Below are 26,678 nucleotides of genomic sequence, written 5' to 3'. Positions count from 1 at the left end.
TACGATTGGTTCTTCGGGACGGAACCGGTGAGACCGAGTCAGGGATTGGCTTATCTGGTTTGGGCGGGCAGGAGGGTGGTTCAAATGGGACTGCAGGAGCTCGCCTAACCGACGCGCGTCTGTGGAGAAGCCGCTGGCTCCGGGATCGTCTCGTGCGTCCCGCCGGTTTAGTCTCTTGCAGGGTTCTCGAGCCCCTTCCCGACCGTCACCATGGAGGTGTCACCACTGCAGGTACAGCTCGCGGAAGAGGCGGGTCGTGGAGCGGTATCTCTGGCTGCCGGCGAGGGGTGAGGCTCCTGGGCTGTGGCCAGGCCGCGGTGGGCTGGGAGCCGGTATTCCGTGTCGACCGTGGTCTCCCGGGCTCGGCGTGATCGTGAGGAGGGTGAAACCCCCTTATGGTGCTAATGTTGAAGCATTAGCGGCTAAACGGGCCCCTAGGGCGTTGTGTCTTGTGTTACTGTTTTTAAGGACAGGATTCACTTGGTCCTCTAGTAGATCTGAATTACAATGGACCGCGTGTGACTTGAAGCTGCGCATACCAATGCTTTCCTCTCCTACCCTCCGCTTGAATAGGGCATTGAATGTCTCTGACCTTGGAGGGTGCAGAGCACGGCACAATATTCCCCTTAAGGAGCCGGCAGGCCCGAGTTGCTCAAAATATGTCCTTCCAGTGTTCAAAACGTTAACTTGGCCAGAGGATTGAATCGATAGCCTCCCAAACGGCTGCTGAACTGGAATCTGTTAGTGCCTGGGACGTGGGAGGCACTTAGTAAATATTTGTGGCGCAGGTGAAAGAAGTGGGTGTATTTTATTGATAAATAAAACGTTCGAGGAAAATATTTCCATGTCAAATACACTTGGTGAGATCATATGTGTCTACTCAAACTGCCACCTGGGGACCTGGCTGCAGTTACCTTAAAAGGCCGTGTTTGCACAAAACGATGTAAACTTCGCCAATACCTACTGACAGATTGCAATTTGTTGTAGTGTGTGCAAGCATATCATTACGGTAGACGTTTCGTTTATAGTTTCTGATAAACCTATGATTAAAAATCTCTTTTCTTCAATTTTTTTTTAATTGCTAGCCCGTAAATGAAAATATGCAAATCAACAAAACAAAGAAAAATGAAGATGCTAAGAAAAGACTGTCCGTTGAAAGAATCTATCAAAAGAAAACGCAGTTGGAACATATTTTGCTCCGCCCAGACACCTACATTGGCTCTGTGGAATTAGTGACCCAGGTAAAACCAAGCTAATGACATGCAGTTAGTAAGTAGTTAAAATGTATACTTTGCCAGGTTAATTTTCTACACTTCATGTACTTTGAGTGTCACTGGAACTGGCCTAAGCTATCATATATATATTGTAGTATTTACCCCAGAACACTTTATAGTAATCATGATGATAAAACAATAAACATAGGGTAAAAATGACTATATTTCTTTGCCTTATTTCTAGCAAATGTGGGTTTACGATGAAGATGTTGGCATTAACTATAGGGAAGTCACTTTTGTTCCTGGATTATACAAAATCTTTGATGAGATTCTAGGTGAGTAGATTCTTTCGTATAAAGATCTACCAGTCAAATCCTTCATAAAAAATATTCCTAGCAAACCCTCTGTAGCCAGACCTTCTGTTATTTCAAACAATAGTTGGCAAAGGTGAGACAGTCTACTGAAGTCTAGGAAGTTGAATTCTTTGCTAAGAACAGTACTCTGAATAAAAATTGCTGAATTAACACCTCATTAATGCTACTCCTGTGCTATTTGAGATTCTTCTTTCTATATCTTAGAGTTAAAGAATGTTTTTTTAAATACTTTAATTTCTTACAAATGTGTATTTTATTTTCTTTCAGTCAATGCTGCAGACAACAAACAAAGGGACCCAAAAATGTCTTGTATTAGAGTCACGATTGACCCGTAAGTCTCTTGGTCTTTTGTTTGTTATAGCTCATTGTTACTGTTAGTTGCATTTACTTGATTTTTAATGAGGTTGGCTTTTTTTATTCATTTTTTATTTTTTTTATTTATTTATTCCCGCCCCCACCCCCAAAGCCCCAGTAGATAGTTGTATGTCATAGCTGCACATCCTTCCAGTTGCTGTATGTGGGACACGGCCTCAGCATGGCGGGAGAGGCGGTGCGTCAGTGCGCGCCCGGGATCCGAACCCAGGCCGCCAGCAGCGGAGCGCGCGCACTTAACCGCTAAGCCACGGGGCCGGCCCGAGGGTGGCTTTTTTTAAATGAAAGTTTGCAAAAGCACAGAAAGGCTAAATGCTAAAATGGACAATCTACGATACCTACCACCTAGTTTCAACAGTTATCAACACTCTGCTATATTTGCCCCATCTATATTTTTTCTGAAGCATTTTAAAATATATTACAGACATTATCCCACATCATCCCTAAATACTTCAGTAAGCATCTCCAATAATTGCTGTAAGTATTCTGGGGTCTAGATCTTTTTCTCCTGATGCTATTCAAATAGTAAACCAGCAGGTGGTGACAGAGAATAATTTGATCTAATGTTTCAGCTTATAAATATTGAGTGTCCTTTTGTGCATGGTCAGCATCCTTGTTTCACCTTTTTATTGGCCTGATCAATTATAACATAAACTATACTTAAGGCTTTTTTTGGGAAATGTAGGTGTTAATGATGTACTTAAATGCTCTTAAGGACTCGATATCGTTGTCTTTAAAAATAATGAGCTAGTTTTAGTCTTTTTTATAGATAATACTAAGTACTACTTAGAATAAGAACCATTTTATATATTATCTTCTGAAAATTAACTTAAAATAAGAGATGAATAAGTCCAAGTAAATGTTTAGCATTTTATTGGCAAGCAGGGAAGGTTACAATTGATAATGTTTTTCCTTTTCATATTTGTTTTGCAATGTGCTTTGTAGGATGGAAAAGCTAGGGGAGCCAGGACAGTATAGATGATCCTCCTAAAAGCGGTATAATAATATTGTTTCCAAATTTTGTCCTTTTCTTTCCATTGGGCATAAATCATTTCCCTTTGTTTATCCCAACATTTTAAAACTTCATACTTTTTCAACATTATCAGTGTCTACCCAGATGTTGGAAAACGTTTAAGTTTTTTCTCCTTTTGGCTCCTATTTCAGGAGTGGGATAGTGGGAAAGCTATTTCATGCTGAATTTCAGAAGGTATATATGAAAAAGTCATAAAGAAATTGAGACTTGTGAATTTATATATTTTAGAAATGATATTTAAATATTAAAAATATTAAGCAACAGTTTAACATTTGTTTTACAATAAAAATTTCAATCTTTTCTTAGTGAAAACAATTTAATTAGTATATGGAATAATGGAAAAGGTATTCCTGTTGTTGAACACAAAGTTGAGAAGATGTATGTCCCAGCTCTCATCTTTGGACAGCTCCTAACTTCTAGTAACTATGATGATGATGAAAAGAAAGTAACAGGTAGAGTATTGAGAAAAATAAAGTATTTGTTGCTGAAAAAATACATCTTTTAAGTGACTGTCTGTGGCATAAAGGTTAAAAATATGAGAGTAAATCTATAATTGAATAGCTTTGCCAATGATTAAGAAATGAAGCTGTTAATGAGATAATAACAATTAAATAGTATTTTATATTTATTTGCCCAGGTGGTCGAAATGGCTATGGAGCCAAATTGTGTAACATATTTAGTACCAAATTTACTGTGGAAACAGCCAGTAGAGAATACAAGAAAATGTTCAAACAGGCAAGTAAATAGGTATCTTGTGCCTTGATCATAAAGTATATTATAGCAGTTTATAATGGCATTCATGGTTGATTTAATTTAACATAATCTGTAAGCCATTAAATTATGGAAAATTATTCACGAACATAGATTATTTTTTAGGACTTATAAATTTGTGTTATTTAGTTCTAGTTTGTTTGTGAGATGACTTAAATTTTTCATCTTTCCAATTCTTTACTTCCATAGACGTGGATGGATAATATGGGGAGAGCTGGTGAGATGGAACTCAGGCCCTTTAACGGAGAAGATTATACATGTATTACCTTCCGGCCTGATTTGTCTAAGTTTAAAATGCAAAGCCTAGACAAAGATATTGTTGCACTAATGGTTAGAAGAGCGTATGATATTGCTGGATCCACTAAAGATGTCAAAGTCTTTCTTAATGGAAATAAGCTGCCAGTAAGTATTTTCCTGAGTGTTAAGGATAATAAGGGACTTGTGATCATTGTCAAAAGCAAAATTGATTTTTTTTTTCCTCCCATATGTTTTTCTTACCACTTCTCAGATATGTTTCTGATAAGAAAACAGTATTCCATATTTTTTTAGTCAGGTCATTTTAAGCTTACTAAAGGAAATTTCTTTCTCAAAGAAACACCTAAATTCTTTTGTGACCTTTAATGACCATTCTCTTATGCCCATCAGTGAACACTATTTCATTAGTTTTGAAAAATCCTCATAGTCTATTACTGAATCTACTTTTTATAACTTTTTTTATACCATTACTTTTAATTCTTGTACAGGTAAAAGGATTCCGTAGCTATGTGGATATGTATTTGAAGGATAAGGTAGATGAAACTGGCAATCCGTTGAAAATTATCCATGAACAAGTAAACCACAGGTGGGAAGTGTGTTTAACAATGAGTGAAAAAGGCTTTCAGCAAATTAGCTTTGTCAACAGCATTGCTACTTCCAAGGTAACTTTACTATTGAATTATTAATCATGATTTATCTTTACATATGTGTTCTTTTTGTTTTTACTATATAAAATGAATTTGAATATTTGGCTACCTTGGTATAAAGGAAGCTAAATTAGATTTTGTTATTTAATGTTTGATTATTATTATAATTTTGAGGATTCTGAGCTGTGCAATTTGGTATTTTCCCTCATTAGGGTGGCAGACATGTTGATTATGTAGCTGATCAGATTGTGACTAAACTTGTTGATGTTGTGAAGAAGAAGAACAAGGGTGGTGTTGCAGTGAAAGCACATCAGGTAGGGTATTTAGCAGTTTTCTTTTTCTAAAATCAAGGAAGAAGAGAAAGGCTATAAATAAAGCATGAGTGAGTTTTTAGTAATTTAATATCAACTTTTACTGCAGGTGAAAAATCACATGTGGATTTTTGTGAATGCCTTAATTGAAAACCCAACCTTTGACTCTCAGACAAAAGAAAACATGACTTTACAAGTCAAGAACTTTGGATCAACATGCCAATTAAGTGAAAAATTCATCAAAGCTGTGAGTACTTAGAGGGAAATAAAAAATAGAAGAACCTTACTTTATTTTCTATTGCCCTTCTCAGTTCTGCAAAAACAAAGATGCCTCCCACATGCTCTGCTCCAAGTCTTCTCACTTCTCACTCTGAAAAGGAAATTAAAAAGACAGCTTTTACCTCACTGGTCTTACCAGGACCTTAATTACCATCTATATGCCTATATTTCCCCATTACATATCACCATTCAGTTTATATCACTTCTGAATTCAGCCCATCTAACTGAATTATCTCCATACTCAATGATCTCCATACAAGGAATTCCCCACTTCCCCAAAACAAAACTATTTCCTGTCTTAGTAAAAGGCCCCAATCAACTACTAGGTTGCATAAACAAGAAAGCTGGGAGCCTTCTCTTTATCCCCCCTACTCTCGAATCCAAACAGTAAGAGTCATCTCTTGAATACCTTGGTAGCCTCCCACTCTCATTTCTTTTCTGTATTACTATAATAGGTTCTTAACATTCATACCATTTCAATCCTTTCTTTGCAATGCTCTTGAGCAATCTTTTTGTGTTAAAGCACACATTTTTGTCTTCACTCTCTTTGGCATCTTTCAGTGACTTCTACTCAAACTCCAATTTCCTTAATTTGGCCTATAAGATCCTGCCACCTCCAACCTCATCTCATTGCCACTTTTTCCTATGTTTAAGTTTCAGTCCTACTAGCTTTAAATTACTCAAAAGCATAGTACTCTTCCCCCTTAGAGCTTTTTCACATGCTAATCCCTCTGCCCGAAATGCTTTTCACCTGGCTAACTACTTTATACATCTTTAATGTCATTTCCTCAGGAAAGCCTTTACTTTCTACCCGTCTCCCCAACTAAGTTGATTCCAATATAATAGAGGACATACATCATTATATGTAGCACACTTTTCACTTATCCATAACACTCATCACATGTAATTTCTCATTTCTGTCTTCCTTGTTGTATCTTAAATTCCATTAGGACGAGGACTGTCTCTAATTTGTTTTAACCACTAGATCTCCAACATGTGGCTCAGTGCCTGGCACAACATAAGTGTGCAGTCAGTAAATAATGAATGAATGAACGCAAAGGAACCAGCTCCCTGAGTAGTGATAACCTGAGACAGAAAGATATGCCACCCTCTATCAAGAAATTATTGTTCTACCTCTTTGCAATCTTTGAATTATTTTTATTTTTATAGGAGCTCATTTGTTCTGGATTTCTGACAGAACTCTTCTTCCCTAACATGAGTCTTCTCCTTTTCAGGCAACTGGCTGTGGTATTGTAGAAAGCATACTAAACTGGGTGAAGTTTAAGGCCCAAGTCCAGTTAAACAAGAAGTGTTCAGCTGTAAAACATAACAGAATCAAGGGAATTCCTAAACTTGATGATGCCAATGATGCAGGTACACATTTAATAATGTTTCCAAACTTTAAGTCTTCTAGTTAATGTTTTATTCGTTAATAGCATACGATGGATATTTTTCCCTTGACACTTAATATTCAACAGAATATTGTAACTTTGCTAAAAATCAACCAATTCCCTGTTATTGAACATTTAGGTCATTTCCAATTTTTGGCTGTTATAAATAATGTTGAGATGATTATTTTGGAGAATAAAACAAGAATATTTGTGTAATGATCTTTTACCTAATGTATGGAAGGAAAAAGTTTTCCTCTTATGTCCCTGGCTAGATCTGAAAATTAAACTGACAAAGACAGATTAAGGAAAAAAGCATACGAATTTATTTAATGTAAGTTTTATGTGATCCAGAACCTTCATAAGGAAATGAAGACTGAAAGAAATGGTTAAACCTGAGTGTTTTTTTGCCAGGTTTGATAAAGGATGGAAAGTTGTGGAAAAATATGTTAAGGCAAATGTTATGAGCTAAGTACTGTGAATGTAGGGAAACTTAGCAAGGCCTGTTTGTTCAGATTCTTTTTGGTGTCCCTCTGTCTTGGAGATAAGAATGTTCCTTTCCTCCGGGTATAGGGAGGGCACCTCTCACATGAGACTCTTATGATCTGCTTCAGGAGAGAGTTTAGGGAGGAGGTCAGAGAGATTCCTGCTTCTATCTTTTTCTCAAACATCTTCAGTTTAAAATAGTCAACATGCCAAGGTGCCATATTTTGGAGTAGCATTTCCTGAACCCCATCACCAACAAATATATTTAGTATATGATCAAATAAATGTTTAGCAGCAGTATAACTGCCAAGAGAAATTAGTCTAAGAAACTAAGATGTCTTTTATTAACTATGAACTTTAGCTAAAATATATATCTAATTATTAGCTCCATTTTACTCCTAAACCAACTTGTTATGAATAGTAAATTTTTTGTGTTTCATCACGTCTGAGTTAGTATATTTGAAGTTGAACTAAAACTAATATTAATTTGTGTATCTTTATTTTAGGGGGCCGAAACTCCACTGAGTGTACACTTATCCTGACTGAGGGAGACTCAGCTAAAACTTTGGCTGTTTCAGGCCTTGGTGTGGTTGGGAGAGACAAATATGGGGTTTTCCCTCTTAGAGGAAAAATACTCAATGTTCGAGAAGCTTCTCATAAACAGGTAGAATATAAAAACCATCTTCAGAATCTAAATCTAGTTTGTTTTGTTTTGTTTTTGTGAGGAAGATTAGCCCTGAGCTAAACTCCAATACCAATCCTCCTCTTTTTGCTGGGGAAGATTGGCCCTGGGCTAACATCCATGCCCATCTTCCTCTACTTTATATGGGGCGCCGCTGTAGCATGGCGTGGCAAGCAGTGCATTGGTTCGCGCCCGGGATCTGAACCTGTGAGCCCTGGGCCGCCAAAGCGGAGCACACGCACTTAACCGCTATGCCACTGGGCCGGCCCCTAAATCTAGTTTTATAATGCAGGACTTCATGCTTACATTTCATTCCCTCATTGGGCATTTTGAAATATGTCTTAGACAGTTTGTTGTTGTTATTTTAGGAAATTGGGTACATTATAGGATATCTTAACAGATCTTTCTACCTTACTAAAGTATAGCCTAATAACTCAAAATACTGTAGCTCAAGAAAACCCAAACAACATATACTATCGTATTTCTTTGTTCTTTTCAAATTTGTTAACAAAACATTACTTTTTTTGCTATATGTTCATTTCAGATAATGGAAAATGCTGAAATTAACAATATCATCAAGATTGTGGGTCTTCAGTATAAGAAAAACTATGAAGATGAAGATTCACTGAAGACTCTTCGTTATGGGAAGATAATGATTATGACAGATCAGGTAATTTGTCATCAAATACTTTAGATTGTTAAACTAAATTAAACATGTCTTGTTGTTTCATTGCTTTCCTGCCATGAAAGGAAATTATTTAACTTGGAGTTTTATTCATTATCTGTAATCCACATCTAATCAGATATTTTACTTATATCATGTATATTACATATATAGGTTAAGTCAGTCTGAATTTGACGAGCCTTTTTTTTAATCCCTGTAGACAGTTTTTTGAGAAATTACCAGTAGGTCAATCATAATTTTTTTAGTTTCTAAACAATTTTTTGGTGTTTTGGCTTTCCAAATGTTTCTAGGACCAAGATGGTTCCCATATCAAAGGCTTGCTGATTAATTTTATCCATCACAACTGGCCCTCTCTTCTGCGACATCGTTTTCTGGAGGAATTTATCACTCCCATTGTAAAGGTATACTAATTTCTAAAATACCATAATGGATATTTTAAGGCCCTACTCCTCAACCTTGGGTACACATAACCTCAGTGATGTATGGTGGTATGCAGGGGACCCAGCAGTGTGCAAATCCACTGCAATGTGTTCTTTTACCACAGGTGTCTAAAAACAAGCAAGAAATGGCATTCTATAGCCTTCCTGAATTTGAAGAATGGAAGAGTTCTACTCCAAATCATAAAAAATGGAAAGTCAAGTATTACAAAGGTTTGTAATAGAACTTCTCATTTTGTTATATATCCTTGTACAAGATTATATGGAGTAACTTGGTATTTTTGGTTTTGTAGGTTTGGGCACCAGCACATCAAAAGAAGCTAAAGAATATTTTGCAGATATGAAAAGACATCGTATCCAATTCAAATATTCTGGTCCTGAAGATGATGCTGCAATCAGCCTGGTGAGTTTGAGTTGTATTTTATACATACATACTAGTTTTAGAAATCAGTGCTTTAGGGGCCAGCCCGATGGCGTAGCAGTTAAGATCACGTGTTCTGCTTCGACGGCCTGGGGTTCACCGGTTCGGATCCTGGGCGCAGACCTACTCACCACTCATCAAGCCATGCTGAGGCAGTGTCCCGTATAGAAGAGCCACAACTCTACAACTATGATACATAACGATGTACTGGGGCTTTGGGGAGAAAAAAGAAAAAGAGGAAGATCGGCAATAGATGTTAGCGCAGGGCCAATCTTCCTCAAGGGAAAAAAAAAACAATGCTTTAGCTACTCAGTTGAAACATTTAAGTTTTCATATAATAGACTGTTTTTAGTAAGCACATACCAGAGAAAGGAACCAGATATTGTAGAAAATTGAGTTTTTGTTGTTTGTTTATTTTTTATAGAAGAGATATTTTGGAACCTATTAGCACCAGTGACACCTTTTTCATCTTCTAATTTGTAGGCCTTTAGCAAAAAACAGATAGATGATCGAAAGGAATGGTTAACTCATTTTATGGAGGATAGAAGGCAACGAAAGTTACTCGGCCTTCCTGAGGTAAAAATTTTAAATATATCTCACAAAATGTACTATTTACTGACCTTTTAGAATTGATATTATAGCAAATTAAAGTTACCAAATAGTTATTTCAGTAAAAAGTTTAATAGGTAACTATATAAATATTCTTTATTTAGACTCCTGCATAAATGTATTGGACCTGAAAGAAATTACAAAGGCAATGCACATTTTTTTCTAATTGTGCAGCAATTGAACTTGCTTTATCCTTAAAACATAAAATACTTCTGCATAATTCTGTATTTTTGAGCGACTTATAGAAATGATAATGCTGAGAGGTTTCTTTGTTTTATTTTTGTGTTAAGCATTGTTAAGACCAGTGATATTTTTTATTTTAAGCTCAATCATGTAATACTCTCTTTGGTTCCTCAGGATTACTTGTATGGGCAAACTACCACATATCTGACATACAATGACTTCATAAACAAGGAACTTATCCTGTTCTCAAATTCTGATAACGAGAGATCTATCCCATCCATGGTGGATGGTAAGTTCTAATTGTTAGTCTGTTTTTATTATAAGACGGAAATTAATGCCCAGAAATGATTACACTGAGTATATTAATAATTGCACTTCTTTCATTTTGAAGGTTTGAAACCAGGTCAGAGAAAGGTTTTGTTTACATGTTTCAAACGGAATGACAAGCGAGAGGTGAAGGTTGCCCAGTTAGCTGGGTCAGTAGCTGAGATGTCCTCTTATCATCATGGTGAGGTAAACACACAATCTATAATGTTCCCAGGAAGCATTACAGCAGAAATACCTGCAAAGTCGTAATAGGCTTAGTCATAATAATGGATATAGGTTATTAAAAGCCTGCAGATTAGATTAATGAATCTTTATTTTTCTTGCCCAGATGTCACTAATGATGACCATTATCAATTTGGCTCAGAATTTTGTGGGTAGCAATAATTTGAACCTCTTGCAGCCCATTGGTCAGTTTGGTACCAGGCTGCATGGTGGCAAGGATTCTGCTAGTCCTCGATATATCTTCACAATGCTCAGGTGGGTATGCTTTCAATTTTTAGTGAATATTTGCCATTTCCCATTTTGAAGTATTGTGAGATTTAGTTGACCAAATATAGAAAAATTCAATTAATCAGAAAATGTGTATATCATGCAGATGCTTGGATTATTATTATTATTTTGTGTGTGTGTTTTGTGTGTGTGTGTGTGTGTGTGTGTGTGTGAGAGGAAGATCAGCCTTGAGCTAACATCCATGCTAATCCTTCTCCTTTTGCTGAGGAAGACCGGCTCTGAGCTAACATCTGTTGCCAATTCTCCTCCTTTTTATCCCTTTTTCTCCCCAAAGCCCCAGTAGATAGTTGTATGTCATAGTTGCACATCCTTCTAGTTGCTGTATGTGGGACGCAGCCTCAGCATGGCTGCACAAGCAATGCCTCAGTGCGCGCCCGGATCCAAACCTGGGCTGCCAGTAGTGGAGTGTGCGCACTTAACTGCTAAGCCACGGCGCCAGCCCAGGATTATTAATTTTAAAGCTCATTAAAGCTTAATTATGCTACCCTTTGCAATGAGCTGAAAGTCAAAATTCTATTTCAGTTTGATAACCAAGCCTTTGTATCCCTTAGAAGTTTTGTTTCCTTGCCAGACTATAAATGTTTTTACTTCCATTTCTTATATTTTCTTCTCTTTCTTCATATAGAGCAGTGGTTCTCAACCAGAATAGATTTTGCCCCCCAGGGAACATGTGGCCATGTGTGGAGACATTTTTGATTGTCATGGTTAGGGGAGCTGTGCTACTGGCATCTAGCGGGCAGAAGCCAGGGATATTGCTAAACACTCTGCAATGCACAGGACGGACCCCTCACAACAAAGAACTGTCTGACCTAAAGTGTCAATAGTGCTGAGGTTGAGAAACCCTGCTATAGAGTTTGAGTCAGAGTAAAGAAGAGCTTGGTTCTTCCTAAGTACCACAGTTGAAATTTTACTTTCTTTACAAGTCTATGGAAAGTACCTTATGAATGGTCAATTTTCAGCTGTTGTCTTATTCACCCTCAGCAGCATTGGATACAGTTGAATCACTCCATCCTTGAAACTCTTCTTTCTTTATTTGGCCTCCAAGACACCAGGCTGTTGGTTCCCCTCCTTATTAGTCTTCTTTGCTGGATCTTTCTCATCTTCCCAACCTCTAAATACTGGCCTGCCCCCCGGGCTCCTTCATCAGATCTTTTTCCACTAGCTACATTCACTTCCCATCCTTGGATGATATCTCATACATCCAGTACCAGAGCTTCAGCCCTGACTTCTAAGTTTTATGTCCAACTACCCTCTCAACATTTACCACTTGGACGTCTATTAACTATCTAATAACTATCTCAAACATAAGTTCAAAACCAAATCCTTAGTCTTCCTGTCTCGGTAAATGGAATGCTATCCTTCTAATTCTCAGGCTAAAAACCTTGGAGTCACCCTTGACTCCTTTTCTCTACACTTGGATCCAATTCATCAGCAAATCTTATAGGCTCTTCATTGGAAAAATAGTAAGCCACCTCATTCATCTCAACTGTTATAGTCTACCATCCTTCTTTCTTATGGCAGCCAATTAATTTTTTTAAATAGGTCACTCAGGTTCAGAACCTTGCAACTTCTTCATTCAGAGTAAAATCTAAAGCCCTCTTTTAGCTAACCAGACCCTAGATGATCTGTGCCCCCCCTCCCCATATCTTTTGATTCCGTCTCCTACTATCTCTGCTCCAAACACACCTGGCCTCCTTGCCTGTACACAAACATGCCAAGCACCCTCCCTCTTCAGGGCCTTTTACTTACGGATCCTTCTACTTGCAATACTCTTTCTCCAGATAACCACGTGGCTCATTCTCTCAATGTCTTCCCTGTTCAAACGTTATCCTATCAGAAAGTGCTTATCATTCCTTAACATCCCCTCAATCACTCTTACCTCACCTTATTTTTCTTCTTAGCATTTACCCTACCACCTGACAAAATGTATGTTCATTGGCTATCTCCCTATACTAGAATGTGAGCTCCTAGAAGACTGAGACATGTCTGCAGTGCCTGGCACATAGAAAGTGCTCAATAAATATTGTTAAACAAATGTTAGTCGGCAAGTAAAGCCAAGGTAATTTTCATGTATACACACGAGATAACACATGTCCTTTCCATGAAAGTTAAGTGTCAACACCAGTATTTTTGTAAAACAACATTCTTTGTTTTTTTAGCCCTTTGGCTCGGTTGTTATTTCCACCAAAAGATGATCACACATTAAAGTTTTTATATGATGACAACCAACGTGTTGAGCCTGAATGGTACATTCCTATTATACCCATGGTGCTGATAAATGGCGCTGAAGGAATCGGTACTGGGTGGTCCTGCAAAATCCCCAACTTTGATGTTCGTGAAGTTGTGAATAACATCAGACGTTTGATGGATGGAGAAGAACCTTTGCCAATGGTAATTATTCTGTATTACGAACCTTAGTTTTCCTCTGGTTTCAATTCCATAGACTATATGGTTAAAGAAGACAAATATAAAACTTATTTCGTACTTGAATGTTAGTTAGGTTTTTTGTTAAATGCTGTTGTGATTTCTGTTTTTAGTATCACATTTAGAAAATATATTCTTTTTTAAAACACCAATTTAGCTTCCGAGTTATAAGAACTTCAAGGGTACTATTGAAGAGCTGGCTCCAAATCAATATGTGATTAGTGGTGAAGTGGCTATTCTTAATTCCACAACCATTGAAATCTCAGAGCTTCCGGTCAGAACATGGACCCAGGTAAGTAATTGTGGATTTCTTTTTTGATTTTTGTGATTGGGGAAACACTTTTTGTACTAATGCTTGTTGAATATTCAGGAACCTATGTTTTAGAAACTTACAAAGGATTATTTCTTTCTTTAGACATATAAAGAACAGGTTCTAGAGCCCATGTTGAATGGCACTGAGAAGACACCCCCTCTCATAACAGATTATAGGGAATATCATACAGATACGACTGTGAAGTTTGTTGTGAAGATGACTGAAGAAAAACTGGCAGAAGCAGAAAGAGTTGGACTACACAAAGTCTTCAAACTCCAAACTAGTCTCACATGCAACTCAATGGTATGTCCTGTTTTATGAGATACATATGTTTTCATTTATATTAAAGATTAATGTCAATTTTAAAAGGATATCTTAGGCTACTTTTATATTTTCAAAGAATAAAGTCACTTGTCTAAAACCATTAAAGTTTATCTATTGTTTGCTTTAATCTTGTTTTTTCTTTCCAGGTGCTTTTTGACCACGTAGGCTGTTTAAAGAAATATGACACAGCGTTGGATATTCTGAGAGACTTCTTTGAACTCAGGCTTAAATATTATGGATTAAGAAAAGAATGGCTTCTAGGAATGCTTGGCGCTGAATCTGCTAAACTGAACAATCAGGCTCGCTTTATCTTAGAGAAAATAGATGGCAAAATAATCATTGGTATGTTTTTGGAATAATAACTGCCTGTACTAAAACTACAATCATGCCAAACTTGCTTTAAACATTTTTGGTGAGAGTAATGGTGGGGAGGGGGAACAAAATCCATTTAGTTCTTCTGGTTACATATACAAGCATTTCTTTCAAATACCTAATTTAGGCATTTATAGTTTGAAAGAGATGGCTTTTTCTAGATTGAGCATCTTGAGAAATCAAGGTTTAGTTAACATTTAGACAGGAAGAGAATAGGGAGCTAGAAGAGGTCCCTGTATAAACTGATTGATCCAGAGAAGAGATAATAAGTCTGATAGGAAAGAAAAAAAAAAAAAGGTAGGAAAGAGGATTATAAGTGGCTTATATTGTAAGTAAATTGTATACTCAAGACTGAAAGAGTCATGTCTTAGGGAATTTCTTTTAAGAGATTCTAGAAACAACTAAGAGTTTAAGTGACCAGGAAGAAAACAGTTTTGACTAAAGCTAGGATATAAGAAAGGTTAAAAGAAATAGCTTAACTCTGGCCAGGACTAACTATAGGAAAGCCAGGTAACTAATAGGTTATAGTAGCAAGTCCCAAAACATGACAACATGAGTTACTGATGATCACAAGATACTTTTCTGATAGTACACAAAACTTAGTAGTTGTTCATTTTCGTATTTTTTAAAATAATAGCGATATATATATATATATGTATAATGGATCACTACTCAGCCATTAAAAAAGATGAAATCTTTCCATTTGCGACAGCATGAATGGACCTTGAGGGTATTATGCTAAGTGAAATAAGTCAGATGGAGAAAGACAATTACCTATGACTTCGCTCATGTGGAAGATAGATAAACATAGTTTACCAGAGGGGAAGGGGGTTGGAGGAGGGCAAAAGCGGTAAAAGGCCACAGGTGCATGGTGACAGATGGCAATTAGACTTGTGGTGGTGAACACAATGCAGTCTAAACAGAAGTTGAAATATAATGATGTACACCTGAACTTTATATGTTATAAACCAATGTGACCTCAATAAATAAAAAATAAATAATAGCAATAGCACATCAATGTCCCAATTTCACAGATATTATTGCTTAAGGCTAGGCTAAAATGAGTAATATTGGACATGACTCAAAGAAAAATAAGATTGTATTCAGTTGACTGGAATTTAGGAAATACTAGGGACTATCCAGTCTTCTTGAGGAATAAATATAGAGGACCTAAAACTATAATCTATGTCAATTAATGAAAGGTGATACTTTGAACCTCATTCTGTCTATAGCTAGTAACTCTCAATATCCTCATAATCTAATAAATTGAATGCAGTAGACATTGGAAGAGAGAAAAAGAGGAACAAGTGCATGAGGGAGAACCATAGTCAAGAGAAATCCATGTTTGGGTGGCTGGCACTAAAAACTTGCCCAATCAAGTGTTGAAATTAAAAAACCAGGGCGTATAACTGAAGTAGATGTTTATCAGAAATAAAGGTTTTGGGGGCCGGCCCTGAGGGGTAGCAGTTAAGTACACGCGCTCCACTGCTGGCGGCCTAGGTTCGGAACGCCGGGCGCACACCAAGGCACTGCTTGTCAGGCCATGCTGTGGCGGTGTCCCATATAAAGTGGAGGAAGGTAGGCACAAATGTTAGCCCAGGGCCAGTCTTCCTCAGCAAAAAGAGGAGGATTGGCATGGATGTTAGCTCAGGGCTGATCTTCCTCATAAAAAAAAAAAGAAAGGTTTTGACTGTCTTCTGTTATTTTATGATTAGATCACAACCTCATATGATTTGACTGCCCCCTTGTGGTCATTTACATTTGTCAATGGTTTAGGGACTTGACCAAGATGTACTAATTTATGCAACATATAGTTTAATTTCCAGTTTTAATCTTTTGACTTAATATGATAAAACCTTATTCCTTTCCTAAAATATTGCTCAAAACTATTATCTCTGTTTACATTTTTTTAAATAGAAAATAAGCCTAAGAAAGAATTAATTAAAGTTCTGATTCAGAGGGGATATGATTCAGATCCTGTGAAGGCTTGGAAAGAAGCCCAGCAAAAGGTAATTTCTTCGGTAGCATTTTTCTATATTATTAAAGACTGCATATAATCTAATGTCTGTGTTTCACATTTCCTATTAAAGCTGCATTTTAATTCCTCCTTTAGGTTCCAGATGAAGAAGAAAATGAAGAGAGTGACAGTGAAAAGGAAACTGAAAAGAGTGGCTCTGTAACAGATTCTGGACCAACCTTCAACTACCTTCTTGATATGCCTCTTTGGTATCTAACCAAGGAAAAGAAAGATGAACTGTGCAAACTAAGAAATGAAAAAGTGAGTTGATGATAGGATGGTGCATGTTGCTTCGTTATGTTCTAATGATGAAAATAAAAACTCAATTGTGTGCTTGCTATATGAAAATGCTATTTGTACACATGAATTAACTATTAATTTTCTGATTATCTTATGAAGGAGCAAGAGCTAGAAACATTAAAGAGAAAGAGTCCATCAGATTTGTGGAAAGAAGACTTGGCTGCTTTTATTGAAGAACTGGAGGTGAGTAGTTTATAATGCCCATGTTAGAATTTTTATTAATGAAATAATATATTCTAGCAATTATACCTCTTTGTCAAGAAGTTTCACAATTGGAAATAGAAAGAATATAGGAGGCATAATGAAACATTCCAAGATAACACATAAAAGAACAGATTATTAAATACTACTAGAATAAAGTAAATGTTGCTAGGAAAGATACTACCCAGAAGTTTTTGAACAAAGAGAGGAAAGGGCAGGAGATGATTTTTGATAAAGGGAAGGACTTCCTGGGACTGAGAAGATAAAGAGAATGTAAACGTGGAAGACCAACCCAGTCCCCCAAATCAACTTAAAAGGACAAAGATACTTTACCTTAAGAGCTAGCTAATCAGTAGTTTCAGGAGATCCTTTGTTACCTAAATCTCCCTAATAATGTTTGTTTTCCAACATTACTTTAACATAAAAAAATCTCATTTCATAAATTAAGCTAAAAGACTTAACATGCAAATATATATTGTTACACTTCGGTATAGATGTCCAACTTGCAATCAGTTGATTAGATAAGTGTACATTACTAATATCACATCCTTTCTCATTTCTTATTTGAATTTACAAATATGTATATATGTATATATTTTATCCTTAACCCAGTTTCTTCCTCTCATCCTCAGAAAGTTCAAGTGGTAGAATCGAGTAGAACCTAATCTTCTGTCTCCACACTTACCTTTTCAAAGTGTGCCTTAATTATATCTTCATTGTGTAGTGGTATTCTTAGTTATGGAATAGGTTATCACAAATTTATCTTAAGATGTAACAAATTCAGATCAGTTTAATTGTAGCCTTTTATTCTATCCCTATATAGTAACACAGATATTGTAATGTCTTTGTTAGCTTATAAACTTGCTTTCTTATGTTCCTTTTGTAGGCTGTTGAAGCCAAGGAAAAACAAGATGAACAAGTAGGACTTCCTGGGAAGGGGGGTAAAGCAAAGGGGAAAAAAACACAAATGGCTGAAGTTTTGCCTTCTCCAAGTGGAAAAAGAGTCATCCCTCAAGTGACCATAGAGATGAAAGCAGAGGCAGAAAAGAAATTGAAAAAGAAAATTAAGGTAATATTCTTCAAAATCTTATACATAAAATAAGCTTATTTCCACTTAAAATTGAACAAATTATATTACAAAATTTCTAATCCCATAGTTGGAATTTATCCTACCCTAATCATAACCTTTTTATGAGCCTGATTTTTTTGTTTGTTTGATTTTTTAATCATTTTTTAAATGTTTAAGTATCTTGAAAAAGTCATACTTATACCTTTATTCAGAGCTTAAGAAAAAAAAAACACTCTTTGACCAGATATATATTTGTATATCTGACTACATATTATTCCAAATAATAAGTTGGGAGAACTTGGCCATTTTTGTCTTGCTATCTTTTAGAATGAAAATACTGAAGGAAGCCCTCAAGAGGACGGTATAGAGCTAGAAGGCCTAAAACAAAGATTAGAGAAGAAGCAGAAAAGAGAACCAGGTATTAAAACATTTTAAGGAAAATGGTATAGAGTTGAGATTAAATTGTGTTTGCTACCTAGTACATTCCACATGGATATTCATTAAGTTCTTATTGAGTTAACATGAAGGAGGACTATGTCTGAAGTATATATGAACCTCTCTAATATTGTCCTTGGGATTTGATTTATTTTAGAAGAGATCATTTTGTAATGAAATAGTCTGTTAATTTGACACTTGAATTCCTTAGTTGGGATCTAAAGAAAACACACCCGGCTTATTAGATTCACTTTCTTTAGATTCTACTTTTTTTAACTTCTTCATTAAGATATTCACATGCTAGATTTACCCATTTAATGTATACCATTCAGTGGTTTTAGTATACTCACAGAATTTTAGAACAATCTCTCAGTCCAAAAAGAAATATTGTATCCATTATGGTCACTCCACATTTCCCCCAAACTCCCCCTCCCTCCTAGGCAACCACTAATCTACTTTTTGTCCCTAGATTTACCTATTCTGGACATTTTGTATAAATGGAATCATGTAATACGTGGTCATTTTGTGGCTGGCTTCTTTCATCAGCATAATGTTTTTAAGAGTCATCCATGTAGTAACATGTATCAACATTTCATTTTTTTTATTGCCAAATAATATTTCATTGTATGGATATACTGCATTTTATTTATCCATTTATCAGTTGATGGACATTTAGGTCCACTTTTTGGCTATTGTGAATAATGCTGCCGTGAACACTCATGTACAAGTTGCCTTGAGCTAACGTCTGTTGCCAATCCTTTTTTTGCTTGAGGAAGACTGGCCCTGAGCTAACATCTGTGGCGATCTTCCTCTGTTTTGTGTGTGGGTCACCGCCACAACATGGTTTGATAAGTGGTATAGGTCCACACCCAGGATCCGAACCCACGAACCCTGGGCTGACGAGGCCGAGCGCGTGAACTTAACCACTACGCCACCAGGCTGGCCCCTCATGTACAAGTTTTTATGTGGACTTAAACGTTTTTATTTCTCCTGGGTAGATACCTAGGAGTGGAATTGCTGGGTCATATGATTATTTTATGTTAACTTTGGGGAATTGCCACACTGTTTTCCAAAGCAGCTGCACCTTTTACATTCCCACCAGCATGATATGAGAGGTCCAGTTTCTCCACATTTTACCAATACTTGTTAATTGTCTTCCTTTTGATCTAACCATTCTAGTGGGTGTAAAGTGGTGTCTAATTGTGGTTTTGGTTTGCCTTTCCCTGTTGGCTAATGATGTTGAGCATCTTTTCATGTGCTTATTGGCCATTTACATTTCTTTGGAGAAATGTCTATTCAGATCCTTTGCCGATTTTTTTTTTTTTTGCCCCTTTTTCTCCCCAAAGCCCCAGTAGATAGTTGTATGTCATGGTTGCACATCCTTCTAGTTGCTGTATGTGGGATGCGGCCTCAGCATGGCCGGACAAGCGGTGCATTGGTGTGCGCCCGGGATCCGAACCCAGGCCACCAGTAGCGGAGCACGTGCACTTAACCGCTAAGCCACAGGGCCGGCCCCTTTGCCCATTTTTAAACTGAGTTATTTGTCTTTTTATTGTTGAGTTGTCAGAGTTCTTTATATATTCTAGATGTCAGTTGCTTATCAGATATATGATTTGCAAATATTTTTTCCCATTCTGTGGGGTAATCTTTTTACTTTCTTGTGGCGTCCTTTCACACGCAAGTTTTTAATTTTAATGAAGTCTAATTTATCCATTACTTTTCTTTTGTTTCTCGTGCTTTTGATATCTAATCTTTTGAGATTTACCCCTATGTTTTCTTTTAAGAGTTTTATAGTTTTAGGTATTACATTTAGGTCTGTGATTTGTTTTGAATTAATTTTTTGTAAATGTTGTAAGGGAGGAGTCCAACTTCATTCTTTTGCATGTGGATATCCAGTTGTCCCAGCACTATGTACTGAATTTTTCTTTCCCCATTGAATTGTCTTCACCCTTGTCAAAAATCAATTGACCATAAATATTAAGATTTATTTATGGATTCTCAACTGTTTCATTGATTGATTTATATGACTATCCTTGAGTATCTACTCTATTTTTTTTCCACTTTTTTTTTTTTTCTGAAGAAGATTAGCCCTGAGCTAACATCTGTGCCAGTCTTCCTCTATTTTATATGTGGGTCACCTCCACAGCATGGCTGATGAGTGGTCCAGGTCCACATCCGGGATCCAAAAAGCGCTCCGAACTTAACCAGTATGCCACAGGGCAGGCCCCAAGTATCTACTCTTGATAGATAATGTGTGCTCAGTTCTGTGGGGATACAAAGATGACTAAAACAAATGGAAATATCTTAATATTAAAAAGAAGTAACAGGGGCTGGCCTGGTGGTGTGGCAGTTAAGTTCACACGCTCTGCTTTGGCAGCCCAGAGTTCACAGGTTCAGATCCCGTGCACAGACCAACGCACTGCTTGTCAAGCCATGCTGTGGTAGTGTCCCATATAACGTAGAGGAAGAGGGGCACAGATGTTAGCCCAGGGCCAATCTTCCTCAGCAAAAAGAGGAGGATTGGCAACAGATATTAACTCAGGGCTAATCTTCCTCAAAACAAAAAAAATAGTAATAAAAGTGTGTTGTGAGTACCATGCTGTGCAAAATTATACTGGCCTTATAATACAGCATACATTTAACTTTAAACTTAGCTAGCAATCATTTAGCATATAAAATCATTGAATCAGTTAAGCATTTTGAGCATTTATGTTCCCATCACTGTATCAAATATTGTGAGGGCATGAGAAGTGGGAGAGCATGGCATTTACCTTCAAGAGGTTTATCAAGAAAGAAAGTTAAAGCAGTATATACCAGCCATGTAGGGATTTAGATAAAGGGGTGGTCAGTGTGGGCACATGTAGATTATAGAAGCTTTGTGAAAGAGGTAAAACCTGGCTTAGAGTCTTGAAGATTGGGCAAGATTTAGGTATTCTAGATTGGGAGAAGAAAAATGAGCAAATAGTATGCATGGGACAACGAGAAGGCCCTCTTAATAGAATGGGAGGTTTTATATTGGGAAATAGTAGAAAATAGATAGTTAAGCCAGATTATGGAAAGCTAGAAAACCAGGTTGTTGGGGGAGGATGGATAAGATTAGGAAATATGAAATGGGTTTACTTAAGGAAAATTCATCTAACAAGAATATGAAGAAAGGACTATATCAGACCAATAAGGAGACTGCCCTTGTAACCTTTGTGGGCCAAGATGAGGGAAGTAAAGAGCAAAGGATGGGTATGAGAGTCATTTGGGGAAAAGAATTAACAAGACCTAGTGACTTTAAACCTCCTAACTCATTAACCATTAAATGCCCCTCAAGGTTTGGTCTAGCCTTTCTTTTCCCTTTGAATTATCTCCCTTGCCTTGACTTCAGCAGTAACCTGTTGATTTCTTTGCATCTGTTCTTACCTCTTTCCAGTCTCCGAACTGCAACCTGAGAGAACCTTTTAAAATGCAAATCTGGTCATATTGGTTCCCTGTTTAAAACAAAATCCTTAACAAGACCAGTTACCCTCACCCTAACTTCTGCTTTCCAGCCATAATGGATTTCTTTCAATTTCCTAAATGCACTATTTTTTCTCACAGGGCCTTTGTGCATGTTCTTCCCTGAATTGGAATGTTTCATCATCCACCTCCCTTCGACTAGTTAACTCTTATTTAACCTACAGATAGCTCAAGCATCTCTTTCTTGGAGAAGCCTCATATTTATACACATATATATATACACACCACATACCCTACATAAACACGTTGTATTTATTGATGGAATTAGATGACCAAGCAATAAGCTCCACAGGAAGAGGGACTGTATCCATTTCTGTTCACCAGTGTATTTCTAGTACTAGCACAGAGCTCAGTAATAAATATTTGAAGGATGGATGGGTGGAGATGGAGAAAATTGAGTCTAAGGTTATGCAAAGGTGGTTAATTCCTCTCCTCCTTCCAGGTACCAAGACAAAGAAACAAACTACATTGCCATTTAAACCAATCAAAAAAGGAAAGAAGAGAAACCCTTGGTCTGATTCAGAATCAGATATGAGCAGTAATGAAAGTAATTTTGATGTCCCTCCACGAGAAACAGAGCCACGGAGAGCTGCAAGTAAGGAAAACTGAGGAACTTGCTAGATATGCTGAAAGATTTGAATGGCCAACACATTTCAGGGCACTCAATCCCAGAAATTGTTATATCTTGGAGCAGTAATTATATTAAATTTTTGAAAAACTAAAGCACCTTTTAGGACATTAAACTGAAGCTTAAATCTTCATGAAATGTTACATCAATCTGTGGACTAAATATTTCTCCTATTACCCTCTTTGATTCTTTGTTTATGTATGTTTTTAATAGCAAAAACCAAATTCATAGTGGATTTGGATTCAGATGAAGATTTCTCAGATTTTGATGAAAAAACTCAAGATGAAGATTTTGTCCCATCAGATGCTAGTCCTCCTAAAACCAAAACTTCCCTAAAGTAAGTATCTTCTCTAATATGGATTTTATGATTGCTTTTAATGGTTGATAATATATTCATTGTTTCATACATTTAGAATTGGTTGTCAGGATGTTATTTTTTATTCTAGACATACTAACAAAGAACCGAAGCCACAGAAAAGTGCCACATCAGGTATGTGTTTAAGTAAAAATAGGAAGATATCTGCTTTACTTGGGCGCTCGGGTCCCACTGGGTTCTAATCTGGACTACATTATCCAAGTCCTGCCTTGGACCTAATGTGGGTTCTTGTTGGCATTACATTGATGTTGTTCATTAGGTTTAGTTTTGCACATGGAGAGGTTCTATATTTAACATACTAAAAGTAATCATGTGCTTGCCCGGTACTGTGCTAGGTGCTAGAGATACAAAAAATAACTGTTTTTGCTGATAAAGAACCCAGAAATTAGAACAAAGTTATAAGAGTATGTTTTAAATATTCCAGAAAAGTCACATACTTGGTGTTTAAATTAGGAATTCATATCAGGGACAAAACAGTAAACGGATTTTCACATGTTGCTTATATGTACTATTTTCTTTTCCATTTGAAGTAACAGACCTTGATGCTGATGATGCCAAGGACAGTGTACCACTTTCTCCAAGCTCTCCAGCTGCTGATTTACCAGCTGAAACTGAAATTATAAACCCTATTTCTAAAAAGAAGGTGACGGTGAAAAAAATAGCAAAAAGTAAGCCTAAATCTTTGAGATGAGTTAATATTGGGATTAACTAACTGGCTATCACAAGTCAATTTGATTTTTTATACCCAAAATTTACTGTTGATAATTGAAATTAAACCTTTTCCAAATGAAAGCAAATCTTTAGATCTTTATAATCAAAATTGGTGGTCAAAAGGTTTAAAATCAGCATGTTTCTCAAAACGACAGGCATTATCTATCTAGCTCATTTCTATAACAGGGATAAGATTTATAAAACAGTTGCAAAAATTTAATGTAAAACATATATCTATAAAAAAGTTGAATGCTTAAGAATACTTTGATTCTCTGATGTATTTTCAGCTCTATTAGACTGTCTTTTCCTGTGTTAAATATAAGCAGTCAACAGGTTGCCAAAGAAAGTTCACAGTGAGTTCATCTAAGAGTGGCTATGATGCATGCCTGTGTTGACTTGCAGGTCAGCCTTCCACCTCCACTACAGGCGCCCAAAAAAGGCCTGCACCAAAAAGAGTCAAAAAGGATCCAGGCTTGAATTCTCATGTCTCTCAAAAGCCTGATCTGCCCAAAACCAAAAATCGCCGCAAAAGGAAGCCATCCACTTCTGATGATTCTGACTCTAATTTTGAGAAAATGATTTCTAAAGCAGTCACAAACAAGGTGTGTATTTATCCTAGTTGGTCCTTTTTGTGTGTGTGAGGAAGATTAGCCCTTTGCTAACATCTGTTGCCAATCCTCTTTTTCCTGAGGAAGATTGGCCCTGGGCTAACATCCATGTCCTCTTCCTCTGCTTTATATATGGGATGCCGCCACAGCATGGCTTGATAAGTGGTGCATAGGTCCGTGCCCAGGATCTGAACCCGTGAACCCCGGGCCACTGAAGCGGAGCTTGTGAACTTAACCACTATGACACTGGGCTGGCCCTACCTAGTTGGTCCTTTTGCTATAAGTTTTTTGAAACAATAACCAAGGTTTGCTCTTAATAACTTAGCACATTTTTTTTTTTTTTTTTTTAAAGATTTTATTTATTCATTTTTTCCCCCCAAAGCCCCAGTAGATAGTTGTATGTCGTAGGTTCACATCCTTCTAGTTGCTGTACGCGGGACTCGGCCTCGGGTTGGACGGAGATGTGGTGCCTCGGGGCGCGCCCGGGATCCGAACCCGGGCTGCCAGCATCAGAGCGCACACACTTAACCGCTAAGCCACGGAGCCGGCCCTACTTAGCACATTTTTAAGAAAATAAATTTAAATCCCATAATCCATTAGCTTTTATTATATGTAGTTTAGTTGTAACAAAGTTAAATATGCCACTTAATTAGTCGGTGGGAGTTGCCTTAAGTCTATTTCTTACTGCTTATTAGAAGGTGGAAAACTCCTTGAATTGTAGTCTGTTGATATATGTTTTACTGAAATTATGCTGTCAGGCTGACATTATGCAAATTACTTGGGCTTTTCTCTTTTAGAAATCCAAGGAGAGTGATGACTTCCATCTGGACTTAGACTCAACTGTGGCTCCTCGGGCAAAATCTGGACGGGCAAAGAAACCTATTAAGTACCTCGAAGAGTCAGATGAAGATGATCTGTTTTAAAATGTGAGGTGATTATTTTAAGTAATGGTTTTATTGAGCCCAGCACCGGTTTTAAAGTTACCTGAAGCTCTTGATTTCCTCCTCTCTGAATTTAGTTGGGGAAGGTAGTTTTAATCCAGAGCCATCAAAGTGAAGTGTGTAGAGCCCAAGTGTCCCTTATCTTTTTATAACACTGTCTAAATAGTGACCATCTCATGGGCATTGTTTTCTTCTCTGCTTTGTCTATGCTTTGAGTCTGTTTTCTTTTGTCTTTAAAATCTGATTTTGAGTTCTTCTGGACTCGAGAGGTAGCTCTGTGGTTACTTCAGCATGATGTAGTTTGTGTATTGACCATTCATTAAGCTAAAATTGGATCACTTTGATATAAAAGTGTCTACTCTGCCTCCTTTCCTACTTTCAGTAAATATGAGAGTCTCTATTTTATCTTAGTTTTATGGGTAATTTTCCATCAAATAAAACTTTATAGTTCTAGTACAAATACTTCCCACTCAGCCTTGTATGTGCTGAATTTTTGTTTAAGCAATAAGAAATTGCTCATATTCTTCATATCCTTTTGAATATCATCAGAGGCTGGAGAAAAACACCCTGGCTGTGTCTATACAACCCAACACAGTCAATCAGATGAAAAAAATTAGACCATAAGTCATGTGACTATCTCAACTCTTGACTTGTCCCCTTTGGCTGCCTCTGAGTCTAAATCTCCCAAAGAACAAATTTCTAGGGAGCACTGGATTGCAGAAGAGTAAGGGGACAATATTTGCTCCAAGATCTTACATATTATATCAATACCATACTCAGCAGTGAGCTATTATATACATTTTTGGAAATCTCCATAATTTTCAATTTGTAAACTTTTTGAGACCTTTCTGCATTGTTACATGTGTGTGACTTGACTGGTATTATCAATGTTTTTGTAAATATTTACTATGTTTTTCCATTTAGCTTAACTTCAACAATTTTGTACTTTAATAAAATGTTCTAAACATTGCAACCCATTGATTACCCCATTTTTTTTTCTGGCACTGCATCCTTTTCCTTACTCTAAAATATATCCCTTTTCACTTCCTTTTGAGAGCTATTCTGATCATATTCTGATGTGCCTGGCAGACGTAGTGATAGGTCTAAGGGATAGGCATCATGACCTAATTGAGGCCAATCAGGTTTTTTCCTGGGATTTATACATGGGTACTAAGTTCTTCATCTCCTCCATCTGAAAAGACCTTGGCCCTACATTGGTAAAGAGTTTTTTACTTCATGTCTTTTTTTTTTTTTAATGATTCCCTACTTTAACAACTATTTTGATAAACCTAGTCAACTACTTGATGATATCACTAAATTATATTGGGGCAACTGGTTAATCATTTAGAAAAAAAAAGAAATGTTAGATAAATCCAATCCCTACCTCACATCTTACACTAAAATTAAGTTCAAATAGACTAAATATTTAAATGTCAAAAGCAAGACTATTAAAAAAGGTACTAGAAGAAAA

General features: G+C 36.8%; 1 protein-coding gene across 1 annotated transcript; it reads left to right on the top strand.

Moving 5' to 3' along the window:
- The first annotated feature begins 71 nt into the window (after positions 1 to 71).
- TOP2A (DNA topoisomerase II alpha) lies at positions 72 to 26,180 on the top strand. The gene is made up of 35 exons (XM_014790713.2): positions 72 to 231; positions 1,086 to 1,241; positions 1,459 to 1,549; positions 1,856 to 1,919; positions 3,300 to 3,445; positions 3,631 to 3,728; positions 3,954 to 4,166; positions 4,508 to 4,681; positions 4,879 to 4,980; positions 5,087 to 5,224; positions 6,492 to 6,630; positions 7,637 to 7,794; positions 8,357 to 8,482; positions 8,788 to 8,898; positions 9,042 to 9,147; positions 9,228 to 9,337; positions 9,839 to 9,931; positions 10,322 to 10,436; positions 10,539 to 10,660; positions 10,803 to 10,951; positions 13,144 to 13,375; positions 13,566 to 13,700; positions 13,824 to 14,024; positions 14,192 to 14,387; positions 16,335 to 16,426; positions 16,531 to 16,695; positions 16,834 to 16,917; positions 17,822 to 18,004; positions 18,332 to 18,422; positions 22,386 to 22,538; positions 22,785 to 22,908; positions 23,018 to 23,061; positions 23,478 to 23,615; positions 24,061 to 24,260; positions 25,064 to 26,180. Exons 1-35 carry the CDS (start codon positions 211 to 213, stop codon positions 25,187 to 25,189), a joined length of 4,596 nt encoding a protein of 1,531 aa, XP_014646199.1. The 5' UTR covers positions 72 to 210; the 3' UTR covers positions 25,190 to 26,180.
- Positions 26,181 to 26,678: the final 498 nt, after the last annotated feature.

This window comes from Ceratotherium simum, chromosome 16 (assembly GCF_057802395.1).
Source record: "Ceratotherium simum simum isolate JZ-2026a chromosome 16, ASM5780239v1, whole genome shotgun sequence".
NCBI classification, from domain to species: domain Eukaryota; kingdom Metazoa; phylum Chordata; class Mammalia; order Perissodactyla; family Rhinocerotidae; genus Ceratotherium; species Ceratotherium simum.
Note: the sequence above shows the minus strand (reverse complement) of the source record. Positions and strands in the feature narration are given on the sequence as shown.

What these genes read in the sequence shown, in the direction of transcription:
- TOP2A (XM_014790713.2), top strand. Translation starts at nt 211, where the DNA reads ATGGAGGTGTCACCACTGCAG. An exon ending in TTATCACTCCCATTGTAAAG is followed by an intron (nt 8,899 to 9,041) that starts GTATACTAATTT and finishes CTTTTACCACAG; the next exon opens with GTGTCTAAAAACAAGCAAGA. An exon ending in AGATGGCAAAATAATCATTG is followed by an intron (nt 14,388 to 16,334) that starts GTATGTTTTTGG and finishes TTTTTTAAATAG; the next exon opens with AAAATAAGCCTAAGAAAGAA.